At 53.2% G+C, this 18812-nt stretch overlaps 1 protein-coding gene across 2 annotated transcripts in view; it reads right to left on the bottom strand.

Annotated features, from left to right (window-relative positions):
* Positions 1 to 18812, bottom strand: part of AP1B1 (adaptor related protein complex 1 subunit beta 1) — a 50869-nt gene that overhangs the window by 8891 nt on the left and 23166 nt on the right. For both annotated transcript variants that reach the window (XM_087423992.1, XM_087423993.1), the window contains exons 5-15: positions 18286 to 18531; positions 16850 to 17040; positions 15805 to 16026; positions 13054 to 13174; positions 12487 to 12582; positions 11339 to 11454; positions 10616 to 10781; positions 5226 to 5324; positions 4444 to 4703; positions 3575 to 3776; positions 1971 to 2114 (exon numbers count right to left, since the gene is read on the bottom strand). In XM_087423992.1, the coding sequence (XP_087280118.1) occupies positions 1971 to 2114; positions 3575 to 3776; positions 4444 to 4703; positions 5226 to 5324; positions 10616 to 10781; positions 11339 to 11454; positions 12487 to 12582; positions 13054 to 13174; positions 15805 to 16026; positions 16850 to 17040; positions 18286 to 18531 (1863 nt within the window). The remainder of the gene's footprint in view (positions 1 to 1970; positions 2115 to 3574; positions 3777 to 4443; positions 4704 to 5225; positions 5325 to 10615; positions 10782 to 11338; positions 11455 to 12486; positions 12583 to 13053; positions 13175 to 15804; positions 16027 to 16849; positions 17041 to 18285; positions 18532 to 18812) is intronic.

Raw genomic sequence — 18812 nt, 5'->3', positions numbered from 1 at the left:
GAACAGCACCACAAGGCTGTTGGAGGATTTAGTGGGACGGAGGCTGAGCCACGCTCATGCAGTCCCTGGCACGGCAGTGTGCAGCTGCTAGCACTAAACTTGCTGTCTGTTGTGGGCCCCTTGGGTCTACAGCTCCCTAGTCATGACAGATGTCACTGTGCCCCTGAAGCCCAGCTACATCCTGCTCTGGGGAAGGGGCCATGGGAGAGAGAGAGGGGCTCTGGCTGGGAACAAAGTGGCAGACATGGTGTCCGACCTGAGAGTTGTGAGGGAAATTCAGCCAGGTCCATCCCCTCTGATAGCTTCCTTGATGCTGAGAGCACAGCCCACACCGTGCTCTCCTTACAGCCAGACCCACGTGTCTTGCAGGCACCCGACTCTGCTCTCCATCCACTGCCCCGCCCTCATCTCAGCAAATGGCACCTCCCCTCACCCCATTGCTGGAGCCAGAATCCACCCCTCCCTCCCCGTCAGCCCCCACATCCTGCCTTTCCTATCTCCCAGGGAGCTCTTCAGTCCAGCCTCTTGCCTCCACCCCGACAGGTGCGTTCCTTGTCCAGGCTGCCATCAGCACGCATCAACTCCTGCCAGTCTCCTCACCGGGCTCCTTGCTTCTGCTCTTTTCCTTCCAGTCCGTCCTCCACACTGTAGCCAGAGCCACCTCCCTCAAGTGCAAATCCATTTAATCTCTGTTTAAAACTTTCCAACAGCTCCCACTGCGCCAAGATCAGGAGCAACCCCTCACAGCCTGGTGCTGCTGACCTCACCAGCTTCCTCCCTCCCTAATTTCTAGTCTAGCCAGGAGTCTTGGGGGGTGCTGCTCACAGGTAGCACAGTGGCATTTATGGGGCATCTTCAGGTGGCACAATGCAGGGGAGGCATTACATTTAGTGGGCCAGGGTCAGGGATGTCGGACATGCTGCCAGGGGGGCAACAGTCCACACAATGAGGAACCGTCCTGCATCCCTCGAGTACGTTCTGCATAGTTTCAACATACCCTGAAACTGCCAGGAACTTAACTACGGTGAAAATCAAGGGAAGCCTGTTCTTTGTTTCGTTGGAACTTTACTGAAAGTCGGTCACCATTTCAGAAACAAACAGCACCACTGGCCACTCTACCTATAGCACCCAAGCTACAAACACTATCTGTAGCTGTGGCTGTCATGGTGACTCTGCACTGCTGCCAACACCTGACAACCTCAGCAGGTCTTCTGAGGCAGGCGTGCCCAAGCCTTCACAATATTGAGAAAGAGATATATATATATATATTTTTTTTTTGGTGAGGAAGATTGGCTCTGAGCTAACACCTGTGCCAATCTTCCTGTATTTTGTATGTGGGACACTGCCACAGCATGGCTTGAGGAGCAGTGTGTAGGTCCGCACCCGGGATCTGAACCCACAAACCCCAGGCCACTGAAGTGGAACGTGCGAACTTAATCACTACGCCACCAGGCTGGCCCCTGAAATACATAATTTTATTCTATTCCTTTTATGTCTCCTTTTTGCAGCATGAGCATCTTACTGATTGATTTTGAAATTACATGTGTAGGTAGGTTGCACAGTCCACAAATCTCACTTAAAGATAGGAAAAGATGGGCATTATAAGATGTCTATTATCAATAAGGGGCACTGGGTCGGGCAGCACTGAGAACCACTGCTCCAACTAGATGGGAATTCTGCCAGCTCCCTGGAAGGTGCAGCCTCTCCCTCACCTCCAGGCCTTTCTACAGGCTGTCACCTCCAGCTGGAGAGCTCTATCCACTTTTGCCTGGCTAATTCTGACTTGATCTGAAGGCGTGAGCTGCTCTCACGGCCCCCAGCTGCCCTCGGCATCACACTGGCAAACTGCTGTTCCTGGAGCCTTTCTATGCTGGCCTGAGCTGATTCCACGGAACTGGCCATTTAAGGAGCCCACATGTCAGTCTCTAACTTCTTTCTGCTCCTGCCATGAGAGGAGGCGTGCTACTTACTGCTTTGGGGGCCACATATGATCCTGACAGGGTGCCTACACCACTGGTCAGGTCAAAGAGGTCACTCAGGCCACTGCCCATGGGTGCTCCTAGGTTGGCTGGTACTGCTGCTGCTGGGGGTGCCACAAAGTTGGGGCCCCCGATCTGGAAAGGAAGAGAAAGGGGTCAGAGGCAGGCATCAGAGGCAGGGACATCAAGGGCTCGGGATGAGTAGAGCCACCTCTCTCTTTAGGAAACAGGGGGCGGGGCAGGAGGGGTACTGCAGGGCTGTCGTCACATCAACTCTAAGTTGCAGAAACAAGACAGAGAGGTGGTTGGAGAAGAGAGGCAGTACCCTCCTGTGCCCAACAGCCTCAAGCCTTAGGGGTGACCTCTGGGAAAGGGCTGGGGACACTCGCAAAGTAATACGCAGCCCATGAATAAAAGGGGTACCCGAGACACACTGCTGTGAGGGGGCTGTGCTAAGCAGAGGGAAACACGTCCTCCAGGATGCCAGAGAGGAGCCGTGGGGACTGAGAGGGCCAGCAATCTTCAGGATGACAAGGCAACTTAGTCATAGGGTGGTGAGGACAGGGCGAGAAAATCATGGATATGGGGGCCCACTGGCAGCTGGACACCAGGAGGTCAAAGCAGAGGCTGCCAGGACACTGGACAGAAGGCCATGGCTCAGCAGGGAGGGACTGCTTTGACACCATCTGACCCTTGGGATGCTGGACCAATGCTCTCAGGAGGAGCAGGGACGAAGGCTTGGTGACACAAGGGTTGAACCATACCCCTTCAGGCTCATCCCCCATCTCCAAGCAGAAGCAGGCAGAGTGAAGAGAACAGGCAGCCACATGCACAGAGAAAAGCCAGGAAAGAAGACACAGAGAAAGACAAGACAGAGAGGAAAAGAAGGAAAACATTAGTCACTGCTGCTCCATCCAAGATGAGTCTCATGTGAGGATGTGCCAGTCCTAGGAGGGGCCCAGACCGTCTCTATGAAGGGCACTACCCCACGGCCTCACTCCCCGACCCACATCCTGTGCCACGGCCCTTTCTACCTTTTCCTGTGCCAAAGCCTTGGGGACCTGAGCCAGGCACGGCCAAGTGACAGGGCTCTGCTGCCCCCTTCACCTGGCTCTACCAGCTGCCTAAAGAAGTCCCAGGGAGATGCCTAGGCCAGTCTTACCACCCTCTTTCTACAGGGGAGAAGAGACTGTCCCTGAACTCTCGTGGGCGTGTCTCAGGCCTGCTGGGCTGTAGCCCCAGCTGGCACACGGCATGGGGGTAAGTGGACACAGGTGTGGCTCCTCCAGTCTTACAGGGCCAAGGCGCTTGCAGGGCCAGACTTGGGGGAAGGGGCTAGGACCAGCCTTACATTGCCCCAGGTCTCTTGGGGCTTGGTGGCCTGGCAAGGGGCTAACTCCTGTGCCTGCCACTTAGCAACTATGCACTCTGGGAGGGAAGGTCATCTGACCTCTTTGAGCCTCAGTTTTCTCATCTATAAGTAGGAAGCTACCCGATCACCTTTGCAGGCAGGCACCTTTGCACCTAAGGCCTTTGGCTGGTGCCTGGCACAGAGAGGGCATTCAGTGTCATCCAGAGGGGACCCCAAGACATACCAGGCTGTCGAGGCCACCGCCAAGAAGGTCCACAGCTCCCATTTGCACCGAGGAGGTGGCCAGGGGTGGGCCGCTCACTGGGGGGCCGAGGTCCAGGTTGAGGAGGTCGCCCAGCAGGTCACCCTGGGTGGGGATGACATCCGGCTGCTCATTGGAGGCGGCTCCGGCAGGGGCCGTCTCAGGGCTCTCCACGCTCTCATTCCTGTGAGGACACAGGAGGGAGGTCAGCCGGGTAGGGGGTCCGGCTGTCTCAGGGAGGTCAGAGTCCCCAGTCTCCAGGATCCCCACCCAGAACAGGCGCCTGGGTCTCTTCACTGTCCCAGAAGGAGCTGTCTAAATGCCCCCTCTTCCTCCCCCTTCCCATGCCTGATCCATTTTTTCAGCTCTCCAAGAGATCCAGCTTCGTGGGGATGAGTGAAGGGAGGGGCCGTCTGTATTTCCACCACTCAGCCTACTCTAAAGAGAAGACTGGATGCTGGTCCCCAGAGGACTGGGCAACCAGGCCAAATCAACCACCTGGGAGCGGCAGAGGAGGAAGGTGAGAAGAATGAGGCTCTGGAATCAGACAGAATCGGGTCTGAGCCCAGTTCTGCTGGCTGTAGAATGCTGCACCAGGCACTCAAGCTCTCTATGCCTATCGCCCTCGTCTGTTAATGGGGCCATCTCTCAGAGCTGTTGTAAGCATCAAATGAGGTCACCTAGTCCACACCTGGTGTGTAGTAAGCATTCAATAAAAGCTTACTAGAATGGTAATTTTCCTCAGACTTGGGCTTTGTCAGAGGATACCACACTGGGCCTGAGTGTCTGTGCTCCTGAACTGAGGAACCAGGTGGGGAGGCTCAGCCCGGCGACTGGCCTACTTCACTCACGAGGCGGTGCGGGGCGGCAGGCTCTTGTGCACCACGCCTCGGCCCCCCTCCACAAAGGTGCTGGGCGGCTTGTGGTAGACGGAGGCCAGCGTGCCGATGTAGCAGATGAGCTCATCCAGCAGCGTGGGCTCGATGAGGTCCGTCTCTTCAGAGATGAGTGGCTTCTCGGCCAACACCACCTCCTTGGCAGCCACTGGGTCCGTGGAGAGCAGGCGCCAGTAGATGTAGCCGCGGTCCCGTAGGTCTGGGTTATCTGAGTCCTTGGGGAGGTGACGAGAAGCCCATGAAACTCAGAGCAGGGCAACCGGGTGAGGAGAAAAGAAGGGCCCCTCCAGCAACCCCATGATGCAGGCGTGATCACAGGGCCAGGTGATGACAGCAATCCTGAGTGTTCCCGTGAGCCTGTCCCTAAACCACGTAAACGGATATGGCCCAGTCCCCTGGTTTTCCACTCTACCCTGGCCTCAAGCAGGCTCCAGGCCCCTCCACGGTCTGCCCTCCCTGCCCTCACACAAACCTTCCGGCTCTCCTGGACTTCCCTCAGACCTCCCTCTCCTCTCTCGATTATGGTCTGTCTCAACTTCACCACCTGATCCCACTCCATCTTGATTTATTTGTGACTGAGCTCCCTGAGCAGGGATGATGGATTACTCTGGGGCCAAACCACCAACGGTGCCAGTCTCAGGGGCAGGACCTTGGAACAAAGGCTAGCTCCTTGGACCGAAGCACCCCCTGTGGAGCGAGAGCTGTGCTGGGCACAGCGCTGAGGCTGCGGCACCCACCTGAGTGGCCAAACTGAGGACCTGCTGCACCAGCTCCTGGGTCTCTGTTGGCTTCTTCAGAAAGAGTTTCACGATGGCTGTCAGCAGCTGCAGCTGGACCTGCAGGAAGTCAGAGAGGAGATGAAGAAGTATGGGCTTCATGTAAGGATAGCAGGAAACCAAATCAGGGCATTGAAGAGAGAAAAGTGTGTTCAAAAGCCCTGGAAGCTGAGAACAGCTCTCGTAGGTTTGGGGCTGGCCACGGAACACAGACTAAGGCCAGCAGGGGGTGTTGGCAGTGCTGAGTAGCCTAGACCTTGGCATTACTGCTCAGGAGGGAGGTGGCCACTGTACTGCTTGGCAAACCCAGGCAGGCTGGGGGCTGCTGCCCAGCCCCAGAAACCTGTCAGGGCTCTGGCCTCACAGTGCCTTAAGGAGCTCTCAACTTAAAAAGGCAACACGTATGGCTGGTATGCTTCTTAACAGGAACACCTGTCAACAAGCAGAAATGGTGCCAGGGAGGCCCAGGGGACTGGGCCAGCCTGTCGTCGAGGAACTGTGCTTCTACTAGAGGGCAGGAACCATTCTTGCCCAGCCCTCTATCAGCCCCCACCTCTTAGCCAGCTGCTGCCCTCACCCCTCACTCTGCCTCTGCAGCCTCCTGCACCCCTCCTCATCAGTGCCATCCCACAGTACTGGAAATGCTTTCCAGCCACCAGGCTATCCTGGAGAGTGCCCTTTGAGGGCAGGGATCGTGTCTGTCCTTGTCGTAGCCCTGGTTACTGATCAATCTAGTTTCCAGTGCATAGCAGGCACCTAAGAAAAACTTGCTGACTGAAAAAACATCTCTGAAAGAACAGTTCTCTGCACATAGCTCTTCCTTAGCCACATCTCATTTTTGCCAGCCCTGGGACCAGAGGGCAGCCTGAAGCTCCTGAGCCAGGGCTGTACCAGAGACAGGCCTGTGGCAGGAGGGCGGGAATGGGGCTGGCAGGAGGGCACTTATGGAAACAAATGGCTTAATGGTACACAGGTGGGCTGACAGGGGGAGGCAGAATGGAGGGGATTCAGTCTGTTTCTGAGATTAAGAGATCCAAAGTCCTTGCAATTTGGTTATACATAGGCCAATGGCAGAAGAGCAGTGGGCTGGCTGTTTCCAAGGCAGAAGGCAGCCCAGACCTGGCCCCAGCTCCTGGATGGGTAGTCTAGAGAAAGCAATTTACCCTCAGCTGGTGAGGGAGACCTGTGGCCTACGTCAGGGAGTTCTTGTGAGCTTTGAAAACAGCAATTTATGGCAGCTTACTTGGAGCCAGAGTTAGATCACACCTCATTTGCACTCTGGTTCTATCACCTCCCAGCTGGTGACCCTGGACAAGTCATTTAACTTCTGAGTCTGGGCCAGCCCCGTGGCTTGGCGGTTAAGTGCGTGCGTTCCGCTGCCCGCGGCCCGGGTTTGGATCCCGGGCGCGCACCGACGCACCGCTTCTCTGGCCATGCTGGGGCCGCGTCCCACATACAGCAGCTAGAGGGATGTGCAGCTGTGACATGCGGCTATCTACTGGGGCTTTGGGGGGAAAAATAAATAAATAAATAAAAAATCTTTAACTTCTGAGTCTGTTTCCTCATCTATAAAATGGGTATAACACCTCACCAGGTTAATGGGAAGAGTCACTAAGCAACAAACGTAAAGAACCTAGTGTGTATTCTGCTCAATACACAACAGCTGTCGTATCGTCATCAATATCATCATGGCCACCACACAGGGACTCTTTACCAGGTTCTCCCTAACCCAGGTCAGCTGGCTGCCTGGAATCATTCATCACTGTCAGATCTACTGTGCTGCCTGGGAGCAGGGTTCTGGCTCAGTTTCCTACCCAGCTCCTCCTACCGCCCCCTCCCCCTATATGCCCTGTTAGCCAGCATGTTCAAGGCAGCCCTCCTGCAATGATGCCAATGCCCCTGCCATCCAGACAGGGCCCAGAAGCAGGCTGGGCTGACAGACCACCTTGGCAAAGTCTTTCTGAGCTCCCTGTCCACGGGTGGAGAGGCCTAGGAGCCTAGGACAAGGGGGCTCAAAGAGACAATCTAAAATAAGTTCCCCAACTGCAAAGCACGAAATATTCTTATAAAAGCTCTGAACTGTGCTGTGAACCCAGGAGGCAAAGGAAGCAGGCCACTTAATTAAAACACCACCATGACCCAGCTACTGTTTGCTGAGCACTGGAGTGGGCAGTTGGACACATCATCCAATAAGCTTTGCAGGAACCCTGTGCTGGAGACAAGGAAACGGGCTTAGCAAATTTAATGCACTCAACAGCCCCACAACAGGGGAGGAGCCTGGACTGGAAAGCCCTGCTCCATGTCCTCACACCAGGCTCCTACTCAGCTTTCCCTTGTCTGACTTCTCTAATCTCGGCTCTTGAGCAGGTTTAGCCGAGGAGGAAGAGGCTGCAAAAGATTTACTCTAATATGTGGGCAGAAACACCCCCCACAGGACATCCTCTGCAGTAATCTGGGCGGGACTTGACTGCAGGGGCATAAACCAGGCTGGGCTTTGCTCCTCAGAGACAAGAAAGAGGGAGAAGCTGGTGTGATGAGAGTGAAGGCAGCATCAAGGCAGGCTGGCGGCTGGACCTGGCAGGTGGCAGTGGGAGTGAGTGACAGCGGGAGTTATACTACTATTTTGTGATGGACATCTGTTGTTTTTGTCCACCCAGCATCTATTCTCTCTTCTGCTAACAGAAACGCTGGCTTTCCTTCAGAGAATCGCCATTCTCTCTGCCCCATTCAATCCATGGAGACCAGGATGGGCGTCTGACAGACCTGGCCAGTTGGAATCACAGTGACTGGCTCAGGATAACGCCAATAAGCCTGGACTGGTGCTGGCACTACTGAGGGGGAGGTAGTTACGGGAGTCACTAAGCTGTAAGGACGTAGCCTGGAACCACTAACCCCTCGTAAGCCCCATTTGTGGGAGCCTGCTGAAGGGAGAAGCCACCCCAGAGAGGCAGAGACAGCTCAGATGCCACCATCTGAGCACCCTCACCCAGGGTGCTGGAAGGGAGCATGCTCCTTAGATTTGCCAGCTACAGGAACCAGCTGGTCCCCTTTTTCGCCTGGACAAGTTTGCTTTAAACCAATTCTGACTAACATCAATACTGCTACTAATGAGAGCTTATTATGGGCTGGGCACGTCTTAAGGACATTATACAAAGTATCCCATTAACCTTCACAGCAACAGGCTCAGGGCAAGTCTTATGACCCTCATTTTGTAAATGAGGAAACTGACGCTCAGAGAGGTAAAGGATTAGCATAAAGCCACCGAGCCAGGAAGGGGCAGAAGAGCGGTTTGGACTTTGAGGTCTCTGATTCCAAGGCCCATGCTCTGACTCACTGGGTTACACTGCCCCAGCTGGGTAGCTAAGATTTCTGTGCTTACAAACAGATGTTTTAAAGGCCCCTGTGCATGAGCAGAGAGTTCTCAGTTCACAGAAAAGGGATACAAACAAAAAGATGCTCAACCGCACTCAGAACGGAAATGCAAACAAAACTATACCAAGGTACCCCTTGTTACGGATCAGATTGGCAAAAGTAAAGTCTGAGGATGCACTAGGTTCGTAAGGAGGTAAAGAGAGGGCTATCTCACCTCTCAGACAGAAGTGTAAACCAGAACAGTCTCTACACTGAGGGAAATCTGGCAATAGCTACCCAAATCTCCAATGCACAGGCCCTTTTACCAAGCATTCTGCTTCTAAGAATTTCTCCCCCAGCTATACTTGCAGGTGTGCCATACACAGGTTATTCATAGCAGTATTGATTGAAAGAGTTCCAGAAGACTGACACCTACGTACCCATCAGGGGAGGCTGGTTAAATAAACATGGTCCCTCTGTATGAAGGACTCCTATGCAGCCGTAAAAGGTTCTCATAAATTAATAACAGCATGGCCTTCAGATATATTTTTAAAGGAAAAAGGCATGGGACTGAACAATTTGAATTTGTATAGTGTGCTACCAGTTGTATTAAAAAATAAATCAGAGGGAAATACATATATAGTTGATCTTCATTATTCACAGAGTACATATTTGAAATTTGCCTACTTGCTAAAATTTACTTGTAACCCTGAAATCAATGCTCATGGAGCTTTCATGGTCATTCACAGACATGTGGAGCAGTGAGAAATTTGAGTTGCCTGATGTACACAATCCCAGCTGGGGTCAAATGAGGTGACGCCCTGCCTTTTTGTTTCAGCTCTCGTACTGTAAACAAGTGTCGTCTTCACAGTCTACTTAGTGCCACGTCTTTCACATTTTGGTGCTTTTTGTTGGTGATTTTGCTGTTTAAAATGGCCCCCAAGTGCAGTGCTGAAGTGATGTTTAGTGTTTCAAAGCACAAGAAGGCTGTGATGTATCTTATGGAGAAAAGACATGTGTTAGATAAGCTTCGTTTAGGCATGAGTGCTGTTGGCCATGAGTTCGATGTTAGTTAATCAACAATGTATATTAGATAAGGTGTCTTTAAACAGAGACACACATAAAACAACATTCTTATTGACCAGTTGATTAAAATGTTGTGACCAGAGGCTCACAGGAACCCAACTCTGTATTTCTCTTACCAGCAATGGTTCAGTACTCACTAATTCAGTGTTGGTGGTGACTTTTTTTTTGGTGAAGATGGCCCTGAGCTAACATCTGTGCCCATCTTCCTCTATTTTATATGTGGGACGCCTCCACAGCATGGCTTGATGAGGGGTGTAGGTCTGGGCCTGGGATCTGAACCCGCAAACCTGGGCCACCGAAGTGGAGTGAGCTGAACTTAACTACTATGGCACCGGGCCGGGGGCCCCTGTGGTGACTTTATAGAACATAAGTACCATGAATAATGAGAATTGACTGTATGTGTGTACGTTTACATGTATGGACAGGTGTGTGTATACCTGCTGCTGTACCGGTATTCCTAAACTCTCTCTGGAAGTCTCCTCCAGAAACCAACAAATAACACTTGGTGTTCTCTGGGAGAAGAGGAGGTAGCTAGGAAAGTGGTGGGAAAGGCAATTTTCACTATATATCCTTTTCTATCTTTTCAATTTTGAACCAAGTCAATACATCACCTATCCAAAGATAAATATGAAATGAAAACAAAACCAGAAACTTTTGCCTGCCTTCAATGCACACCATCACAGACTGTCCTCACACGTCCCACTTAGGTACTGCAGTGTGGAAGGAAAAGGGGCTACACCTGTCACCTATACATCACATATCTATCTGTCCAAACTGTCAATGCAATATTAGGAGGGGCGGGGCCCTGAGGCCTGCTGCTGAGGGAGAGTTTCAGGGCAGGATGGACTGCAGTGGTGCCCAGCTGCCAGTCATGACCCACAACCTGTCCTGAGTCGGCTCGCCCGACAGCTCACCTGGGTGCTCTCGTCATGGAAGCCCTCAAGGAAGCTCTCCAGCAGCTCGTCCGCATTGTCTATCCGCTCGGCATACTCGCCCACGATCCAGATCATGGCAGCCCGGGCCTCGGGCTCATCCAGGGAGTCTAGGTTCTCGCACAGTGTGGCGATCACGCTCTCGTACCTGGAGACCAGGGCACAGCCAGCACATGAGCACTGAAGGAGCCCAGGGGAGGCTCAGCAGGGGCCAAAAGAGACAGGCAGCTGCTAGCAAGACCCGGAGACAGTGGTGAGTAATGGGATTTGAGTTTTTTTTTTTTAAAGATTTTTTTTATTTATTTATTTTTTCCCCCCAAAGCCCCAGTAGATAGTTGTATGTCATAGCTGCACATCCTTCTAGTTGCTGTATGTGGGACGCGGCCTCAGCATGGCCAGAGAAGCGGTGCGTCGGTGCACGCCCGGGATCCGAACCTGGGCCGCCAGCAGCGGAGCACGCGCACTTAACTGCTAAGCCACGGGGCCGGCCCGGGAATTTGAGTTTTACCTGTTACATTTTAGTTCTTATTTTGGTCTGGGGAGCAGAGGCGGGGTAGCTCAGAGAAATAATAAGGGGTTTCTTTTGAGAATGCTGTTTGTGGCAGAGAAGGAAGGAAGAGAGGAGATGCTCCTCCTTGCTCTTCCTCCCACCATCCCTCTCCACAGCAGAGCCACATCCCCTCACTGGCAGGGCTAGGTACGTACTTATTGGGGTACTTGCGGAAGATGTCCTTGATCACCACGATGGCTTCCTGGACCACGTAGTTGACCTTGGTCTGGATGAGATCGAGCAGCGTGCTCACACAGCGCTCTGCAGATTGCTGTGTGGGAAGAAGAGAGTGTGGGCCAGGCCCCTGCACCCATTTCCAATAGAACCCCGGTCAAGAGCTCAGTCACTCCTTGCCCACCTTCCTTGTCACAGTGCGAGAACAGGAGAACACTCTCCCCAGACAACAGGTGGGAGAAGGAGTACAAAATGATGGCCTGGGCTGGCAGGGACGCAGGGAGACAGAATTAGATTGAGTAGGAGGCCAGAGGCAGAACTTCTGAGAGTGGGGAGGGTCGTTGGATCTCCTCCAGGCCAAGCCCAGAGGGTAGAGTCACTATGCTCCAGCCTGACCCCACCTTACTTCTACTTGTTTCATAAAATGGGCTCCTGTGACCAAAAACAACTTAGAAAGTCCCTGCTTGGACCAGCTCCTCCCCCACGCCACCCCGACCCTTATTCCAACACGCTGTGCTAATGCCCTTGCAGGAGAGATTTCTCAGGATGCCAACACAGGTGCCAAGGGAAAATGCCTCGGGGGGGTGGTGCTGGGCTGACTAGCTGTCCCAGGATCCCCTAGCCACCAGCAGATCCATTTAGGGAGAATCAGCTTGGCCGTCAAGGAACATTTGCATAGGCAGAGAATGGGAGGGATGAAATGCCAGGACACAGGAGTCTGGATGGCTCTTGGGAGCTTGGAGAAAGGGGCACATGGACAGCCGAATCATGATTCTTGCCAAATGTTCAACAGGCAGAGAGCCCCTGCCCCATAGCTCCATGTAGTGAAAGCTAAGTCTATCAGGGCCACCACCAGACTGGGGCTGCACCATCCTCTTAGCTAATGCTGCAGGAGAACCCATGATTATGACAGGTTAATTCATCTGCAGCAGCTCAAAGGCCTAAAGGAGATGACAGCGTGAGAAAGAGCCCAACCAATCTGCAACATGGGTGCCTTGGGGGCTCTGATGGTGACTCTCAGGCCTTCCTGGACCATAAGCAGCTGGCAGATTCTGCTAGAATCAGACTGGTTTCCTGGTTTCAGCTTCCTTCCCCTCCCCTGACCAAGAACAGAGTCCCAGAGCCTCACCTCCACCTTGATGGCACAGCGCCCAATGGCTCGCACTGCCTTCCGTACAAAGTCCACATCCACCTCTGTCGCATACTCTTTCAGCTCTGCCAAGACCTGTGGCCCAAACAGAGAAGATGGGGTGGGAGGGATCTGGCAGGGCAACTCTTGGAGCACCCCTGGGCAGTGGATATGCACAGACCCCTAGAAGGATGGGATTCTGCCTCCTGCTCCAGGTGGAGGCCCAGGGGGGAGAGAGAGCCGTCAGGTGCCCTAAGAGGAAAGCAGGGAAGGACTAGTTGGCAGAGCTGGACAACCCTTGTTTAGGTTGATCTAGCTAACACATCCACATAACTAACACTTTTCAATGAATGGATGATAGTAATAACAAGGAGAACAAATTCTTTAATCACAAAAATATCAGCTAACATTTGTTGAGTGCTGGCTCACAGAGCCCTGTGCTAAGCACTCTTCACGAAATAAACTGTTAATGGTGAGGCTGGGCAGCCTGCCCAGAGACCACAGCTCACTGGTGGTGATGCCATCCAACACCAACGCCCGTGTCCCCGGCCACCGCCCTCTGCTGACCTGGGCAATATTGGCCTGGGAGGCCAGGCGGATCATGATGTCCAGCTTCTCCAGCTTCACGTAGATGGGGTCATTGTACTTCACGAAGAAGACCTTCATCTCGTGCTTCAGGATCTCAGGCCTGGTGGCAGGGCAGGATTAACCAAAGAGCAAAAAAGCAAGGCATAGGCCTTGTGAGAAAACTCCCTCCGTGTTTGCTGGGACATTTCTGGGGTCTGAGGTGCAGCCTGCCCTCCATGAAGACAGTCCCCACCACAGCTGCATACTCCCGGGCAGAGGGCCGCTGACAGGCCTGAGCAAAGTTCTGATGGGCCGCTGCGTGTCCAACCACATCCCAGGAAGGGAAGAGGGAACAGGAGCAAGAAACAGCCCACATTTGAGAGGCAGCAGGCACTAGGGGATGGACTTGGGAATAGACAGACTTGGTTCCAATCCCAGCTTGTGACCTCAGGCCTGCCTCCTCACCCATGAAACAGGAATGACACTGTGCAGGAAAGCGCTACCACTGCAGGCTTGGGTCTCTAGTCTTAGAAAGGCCTGGTGTCTAGGAACTCGACTTCCGGGAGTGTTCTCACCGCTCTCTCAATGATAAAGGTGTTTAATTGTGCCTAGACTGTTTGTACAAACAATATGATTTATGCTGAACACCTGCTTTCCTTCTAGGAGTCTGGAAATTTGGTAGGTGCTAGGCAGAGGGAGCCTACACGACCAGGCCCCAATAAAAACCTAGGGTTCTGAGTCTCTAGGCTTCCCCGGGCAGAAGCATTACACACATGTTGCTGCGTTTTATTGCTGGGGGAGGAGTGTGCTCTGTGTGACCTTCCCTCCAATGGGAGGAAGGGAGTATAAGGAAGCCTGCACATGGATTCCTCCAGACTCCACCTGTATCTTTCTCCCTTATGGTCCAGCTGTGTACCCTTACTATGTTGATAATAAATCTTAGCCATGAGAACTACTATATGCTGACTCCCATGAGTCCTTCATGGGTGGTCCTGGGGATCCTGACACAGATACCTATATAACAGGGTTGTTGTGAGAGTTAGCTGCAAAAACATCTAGCGTGGGCCATGCCTGCCTCAGAGAAGGCACTCGTTAAGCAGGAGCTGTCACCAGCTAAGCACTTTCATATGTGTTATTCCGTCTCCCTCAACTGGCACCATCCACCTCATTTTTCTTAGATGAAGAAACCTGAGAGGTGGAGAGGCTCGCACTAGGTCACACATCTAGTGCTAATAAGGGCGGGAGCAAGATGAGAGTCACCACCCCCAAGTCCTACTCCGATGCCCTTTCCAGAACAGAAAGGAGGAGGGAAAAGGAATGAGGACAACTGGTGAAGGGGGGAGAAGACAGCAGAGAGAAACGAGGGACCCTATCAGGGCAATACTCAGTGCTGCTGTGTGAGCTGCGGGAGGTCTTGGCAAAGCAAGGAGCCTTTGTCATGCCCAGTGGGGGAGGCAGGATCCCAAGCTGGGCAGCAGGAAGACATGATTTCTGCAACCAGGACTTGGGAAAAGCTGCCCAACCACACGTTGGGACTGGGCCAGCTGGTACCTCAGCAACACGGCCAACTTCTTAAAGAGATTTGCCATGTTAAATATAGCACAGGGAGCCCTTCCCACTGATCGGGATCCACAGGTCACTCACTATACTTTACTAAACCCCACGCGGCAACTGCGAATCCTAGGCTCGTCCCTTTGTTTAGGTACTCAGAAAGCTTTCCCATCTTTACCTCCCAAACCTTCACAAATGGCTCGATTCCACTGATATCTCTGGGCCCCCAAGAGTGTCCTAAGAACTACACTGATGTTACAAAGACAAGGAGCGTTTGCTGTCTTCCAACTTCTAAGAGAGAACGTCTACAAGAGGCCCTTGTTCTCCGCGTGGCCCTGCTCCCAGCAATGAGGTGGCTGTAATACGCTGATGCTTGCCAGTTAGTTGCTGAGTGAGCCATCTGACCAAAACGGCTGGGAGCAGAACTCCTGAGTCCAGCCCCAGTCCACAGAGCTGCAGGCCCGTTTGCTGGATCGTTCCAGAGAACCCCCCTTTCTCCGGGTCCCTCGAACAAGCACTGCTCAATTGTTTTTCAGCCCCACCCATCCCAGTACCAGATCCTTCCCTGAGGATCCGTGGCTTACCGCCACAGTCATTCCTAAGAGGTGGGTGGCCATGGGCTGCACAGCACCCTGAGCAACTCTGACATACCTCTTTCCCTGCCCCGAGGCTGATGCAAAGTCCACAGTGTCTTGACCACCTTGGGGTCCTCCAACCTCGGGGAATTTGACTAGAATACGGACTCTGTCCCCAGCAAAAATGCACATAGACACACAAAATCTCACATCCTGTTTCAGGAAGGCTCTGTGGACTGTGGAACTATCATGCTAGCCTGTATCCAGCCTGCTACCTGCTTAGGCTAAGCCAGGGTCTCTCAACCTCAGCACTACTGACATTTTGGACGGAATAGTTATCTGGGGTGGGGGGAGGCTGTCCTGTGCATTGTAGGACGTTGAGGAGCATCCCCAGCCTCTACCCACTAGATGCCAGTAGCACCCTCCAGGTGTGACAAGCAAAAATGTCTCCAGACATTGCCAAATGTCCCCTGGAGGACTAAGTTGTCCCTGGCTGAGAACCTCTGGGTTAAGCTATTCTTTGAGATTTCCTGCATGGTGACAGGTCAGTTCCCCTTCAGAGCCCCTATTCTCAGCAGCAGACCCCCCAGGAGCACACACTGCACGTAGGTGGCAGTCCCAGTACCTTTTCTGCACAATGAGGTTAATGTTGCGCAGGGCCACGTACTGCAGCTCAGGCTCCGCGGACAGCAGTGTGACCAGGGGTGGGGCCAGCTTCTTGAGCAGTGTGCCGTAGTAGTCCAGGTCCTTGGACAACATCTCCATGAACTTCATCAGCACCTTCACAGCAGACAGCACCACAGCAGAGTTGGCATGGGAGAGCCTGGGGGTGACCCGCTCACAGATGCTGGGGTCCATTCCAAGGGGGCAAATAGGAGAGACAGACAAGGGGAAATACCCTGTTTTTAGTTATCAAGATAGCATGTCTTTTGTAGGCAGAAGATTTAGATCCTTGTTCTGTTGCCTGCTAACTGACCCCAAGCAGGTTAAAACCACTGAGCCTCAGTTTCCTTATCTAGAACATGGAGGTGATGACACGGACTTCACACGGTTGCTGGGGGCTTAAAGGAGATAATGCAGGGAAAGCATGGAGCACAGTGCCTGGCATGTAGTAAATACTCTATAAATGCCAACTCCCTCCCTCCCCTCGCTGCGAGGGCATGCAAAAGGGGCAGGATATCATCACCTGTGCTGGTTAGGACTAAGAGTCACGAGACTCCCAGCTGGGTGACCTGCATGATTTCCTCCACCTGTCTAAGCTGGAGTTCCTTACCTGTAAAATGGGGACAATGATGGGACTGCCTTCACAGATGTGCTTTATGGATTATCTAAGGAGTGGGAAGCACCCAGCAGAGCGCAGGCACTCAGTAAGAAGTCATCAAATGGTGGTTCTGAGGTTATCCACCTCCTTTACTCAGCCCAAGGTGACCAGGTCCCTGTCAGCTCCCAGGTCAGGTCCTGGCTGCTATATGCGCCCACGACGAGCAGTGAGCTGACTGAAGCAAAACTACTGACAGCGTGGCTCTGGCCTCGCTTGAGATGTGTCTGAGGATGGTCTGTGGAGCAAGGCCCCGGGAAGGAGCCCACTAGAGGCCTGAGGCCCAGCTCACGGTTGGAGCCCCCAAGAAGCAGCTTCGGCTGGGCTGGCAAGCGAGGGGCAGCCTGCTCACCTCTGGGCCTCTCGGTCATCCTTGGGTGTATAGTTGGCCAGGCAGTCCAGGATGAAGATCTGGCCCCACTCGGTGCACTCATTCAGGGCTGTCAGCAGCTTGTTAATGGACTGCGGGTTCAGGTCAAGCAGGTTGCTACTGGGGTGAGACTCAGCAATCTCTGAGAGGGCAGCCACTGCATTTGCCACCACCTAGTTGAGAGAGTGGAAGGGGCAGAGCCTGGGGGCACTGGTTACAGGCCAGGGGGCAGTGAGGCTAATGATGCTGGTCAGTCAGAGGTTGAATATCCTGAAAGGAATATGACCTGATGGGCAGGGTCTGGAGCATTGAGACCCACTCCAAGCATTCACTCTACTGACTCCTCTGTAAACGAACTAAACTAAGTGTACCCGCCACTGAAGAAAAACAGGCAAAACAAAAGAAACAAAAGAAAGATCTAGCTCCAAGTGCCTGGCAACAGAAAGCATTCCCAGCTACCTAACACACAGCCCCTGTCTACCAGCTACAACAGATCACTTCAGAGGTTGTCAACTGTGCTTCTCAGAGCTAGAAGATTCCTACAGGGCCCCTCAGGGCTGCTGGGAACAGATGGGGGCTGGAGTACAGAAAGGCTTGCCATGTGAAGCTCCTGGCCCTCAACCCATTTCCACCAGAGCAGCTGTTTTTATGTGTGTTCTGCACTGTGTTCAACTTTTCCCTGTGACATACAGTGCTCCAATGGCCAATGTACTGGCCACTCCACACCTGGGTGTGATCAGTGTTTCTGTAGGAAGTAGAGTGGGATGGCTGGGCAGAGGAGTTTCTGCATTTCACTTTACACAGGACCGGATGACCTGTCCTCCAAACTGCTGCCACTGCCGTGTGTGAGGAGACTAGTTTCCAACCCAGACAAATCCTGGTGCTCTGTCCTCCAGGCTATGCTACTTCAAGAGTGACCCTCTACAACCCTGCAAAGATGTGGGACAAGAGAAAAGCACCTCACATTCAGAGCTCACTGATAGTCTTGGTAAGAAGACAGTGACAATGACAGTGACTGGAAGGGGAAGGGGGGCACTAGACTTGGTTGCAGGCCCACTGTGTGCCAGGCCGTGCCAGACACATTACCTTCACAGATTAAGCCCACAGCACTCCTCCCAGCCACGTAGAGTTAGCTCCACCCTACTGATGAAGAAAAGAGGGCTCTGGAAGGTTAAGCAGCTTACCCGTGGTCGCACAGCTCATTAGGGAGGGCACAGAGAAGAGAATCCAGGTCCCACTCACTCTAAAGATGGTGCTCAAAACACTGCAGGCCCAAGAACAAGTAGTCCACCCAGCAAGGCTCTGAATTCCAAGAACTAGGGACTGCTCGGTACAGGGTCAAGCCAAGGTCTTCCCAAGAGACTGCCCAAGTGACCCAAGAGGTGGCAGAGGTGATACAGCAGGTGGCAGTGGCTTACCATGGGGTTAGAGTCAGAGATGAGGTCTTTAAGGGTGTCCAGGAAGCCCTGGTCCTCCACCAGCTGGGCGTTGATATCGTGGAGCTTGGCCACGCACACGGCTGCTGTTTTGCGCACATATGGGTCCTCGTCCTTCAGGCACTTCCGGAGTGGCTCGCACAGGTACTCTGTGATCTTGTCAACGCGGATGCAGCCCATGGTCCGCACAGCCAGGGCCCGGATCAGGGGGTTGGGGTCCTCACAGTCCTGAGAGGAACCAGCCATAGGCCGGGGGCAGGGGCAGGCTGAGCAACATTAAACAGCTGCTGTGGGATCTCCCACCAACTGCGGCCAACAGCACCAAAAGTAAGTGCCATGTACAGGCACCTAGCATTTGCCAGATACTTGCTGGGGCTTTGCACTGTCGCCTCTGATCCTCACAGCAGACATACAATACTGTTCCCGTTTTATAGGTGAGGGAACTGAGGCTCTCAAGGTTGAGAGCTCTCCCAGCCACAGAGCAGAACTACGATTCAAACTCACAACCA

The sequence above is a fragment of the Ceratotherium simum genome, chromosome 35 (genome assembly GCF_057802395.1).
Source record: "Ceratotherium simum simum isolate JZ-2026a chromosome 35, ASM5780239v1, whole genome shotgun sequence".
NCBI lineage: Eukaryota > Metazoa > Chordata > Mammalia > Perissodactyla > Rhinocerotidae > Ceratotherium > Ceratotherium simum.
Note: the sequence above shows the minus strand (reverse complement) of the source record. Positions and strands in the feature narration are given on the sequence as shown.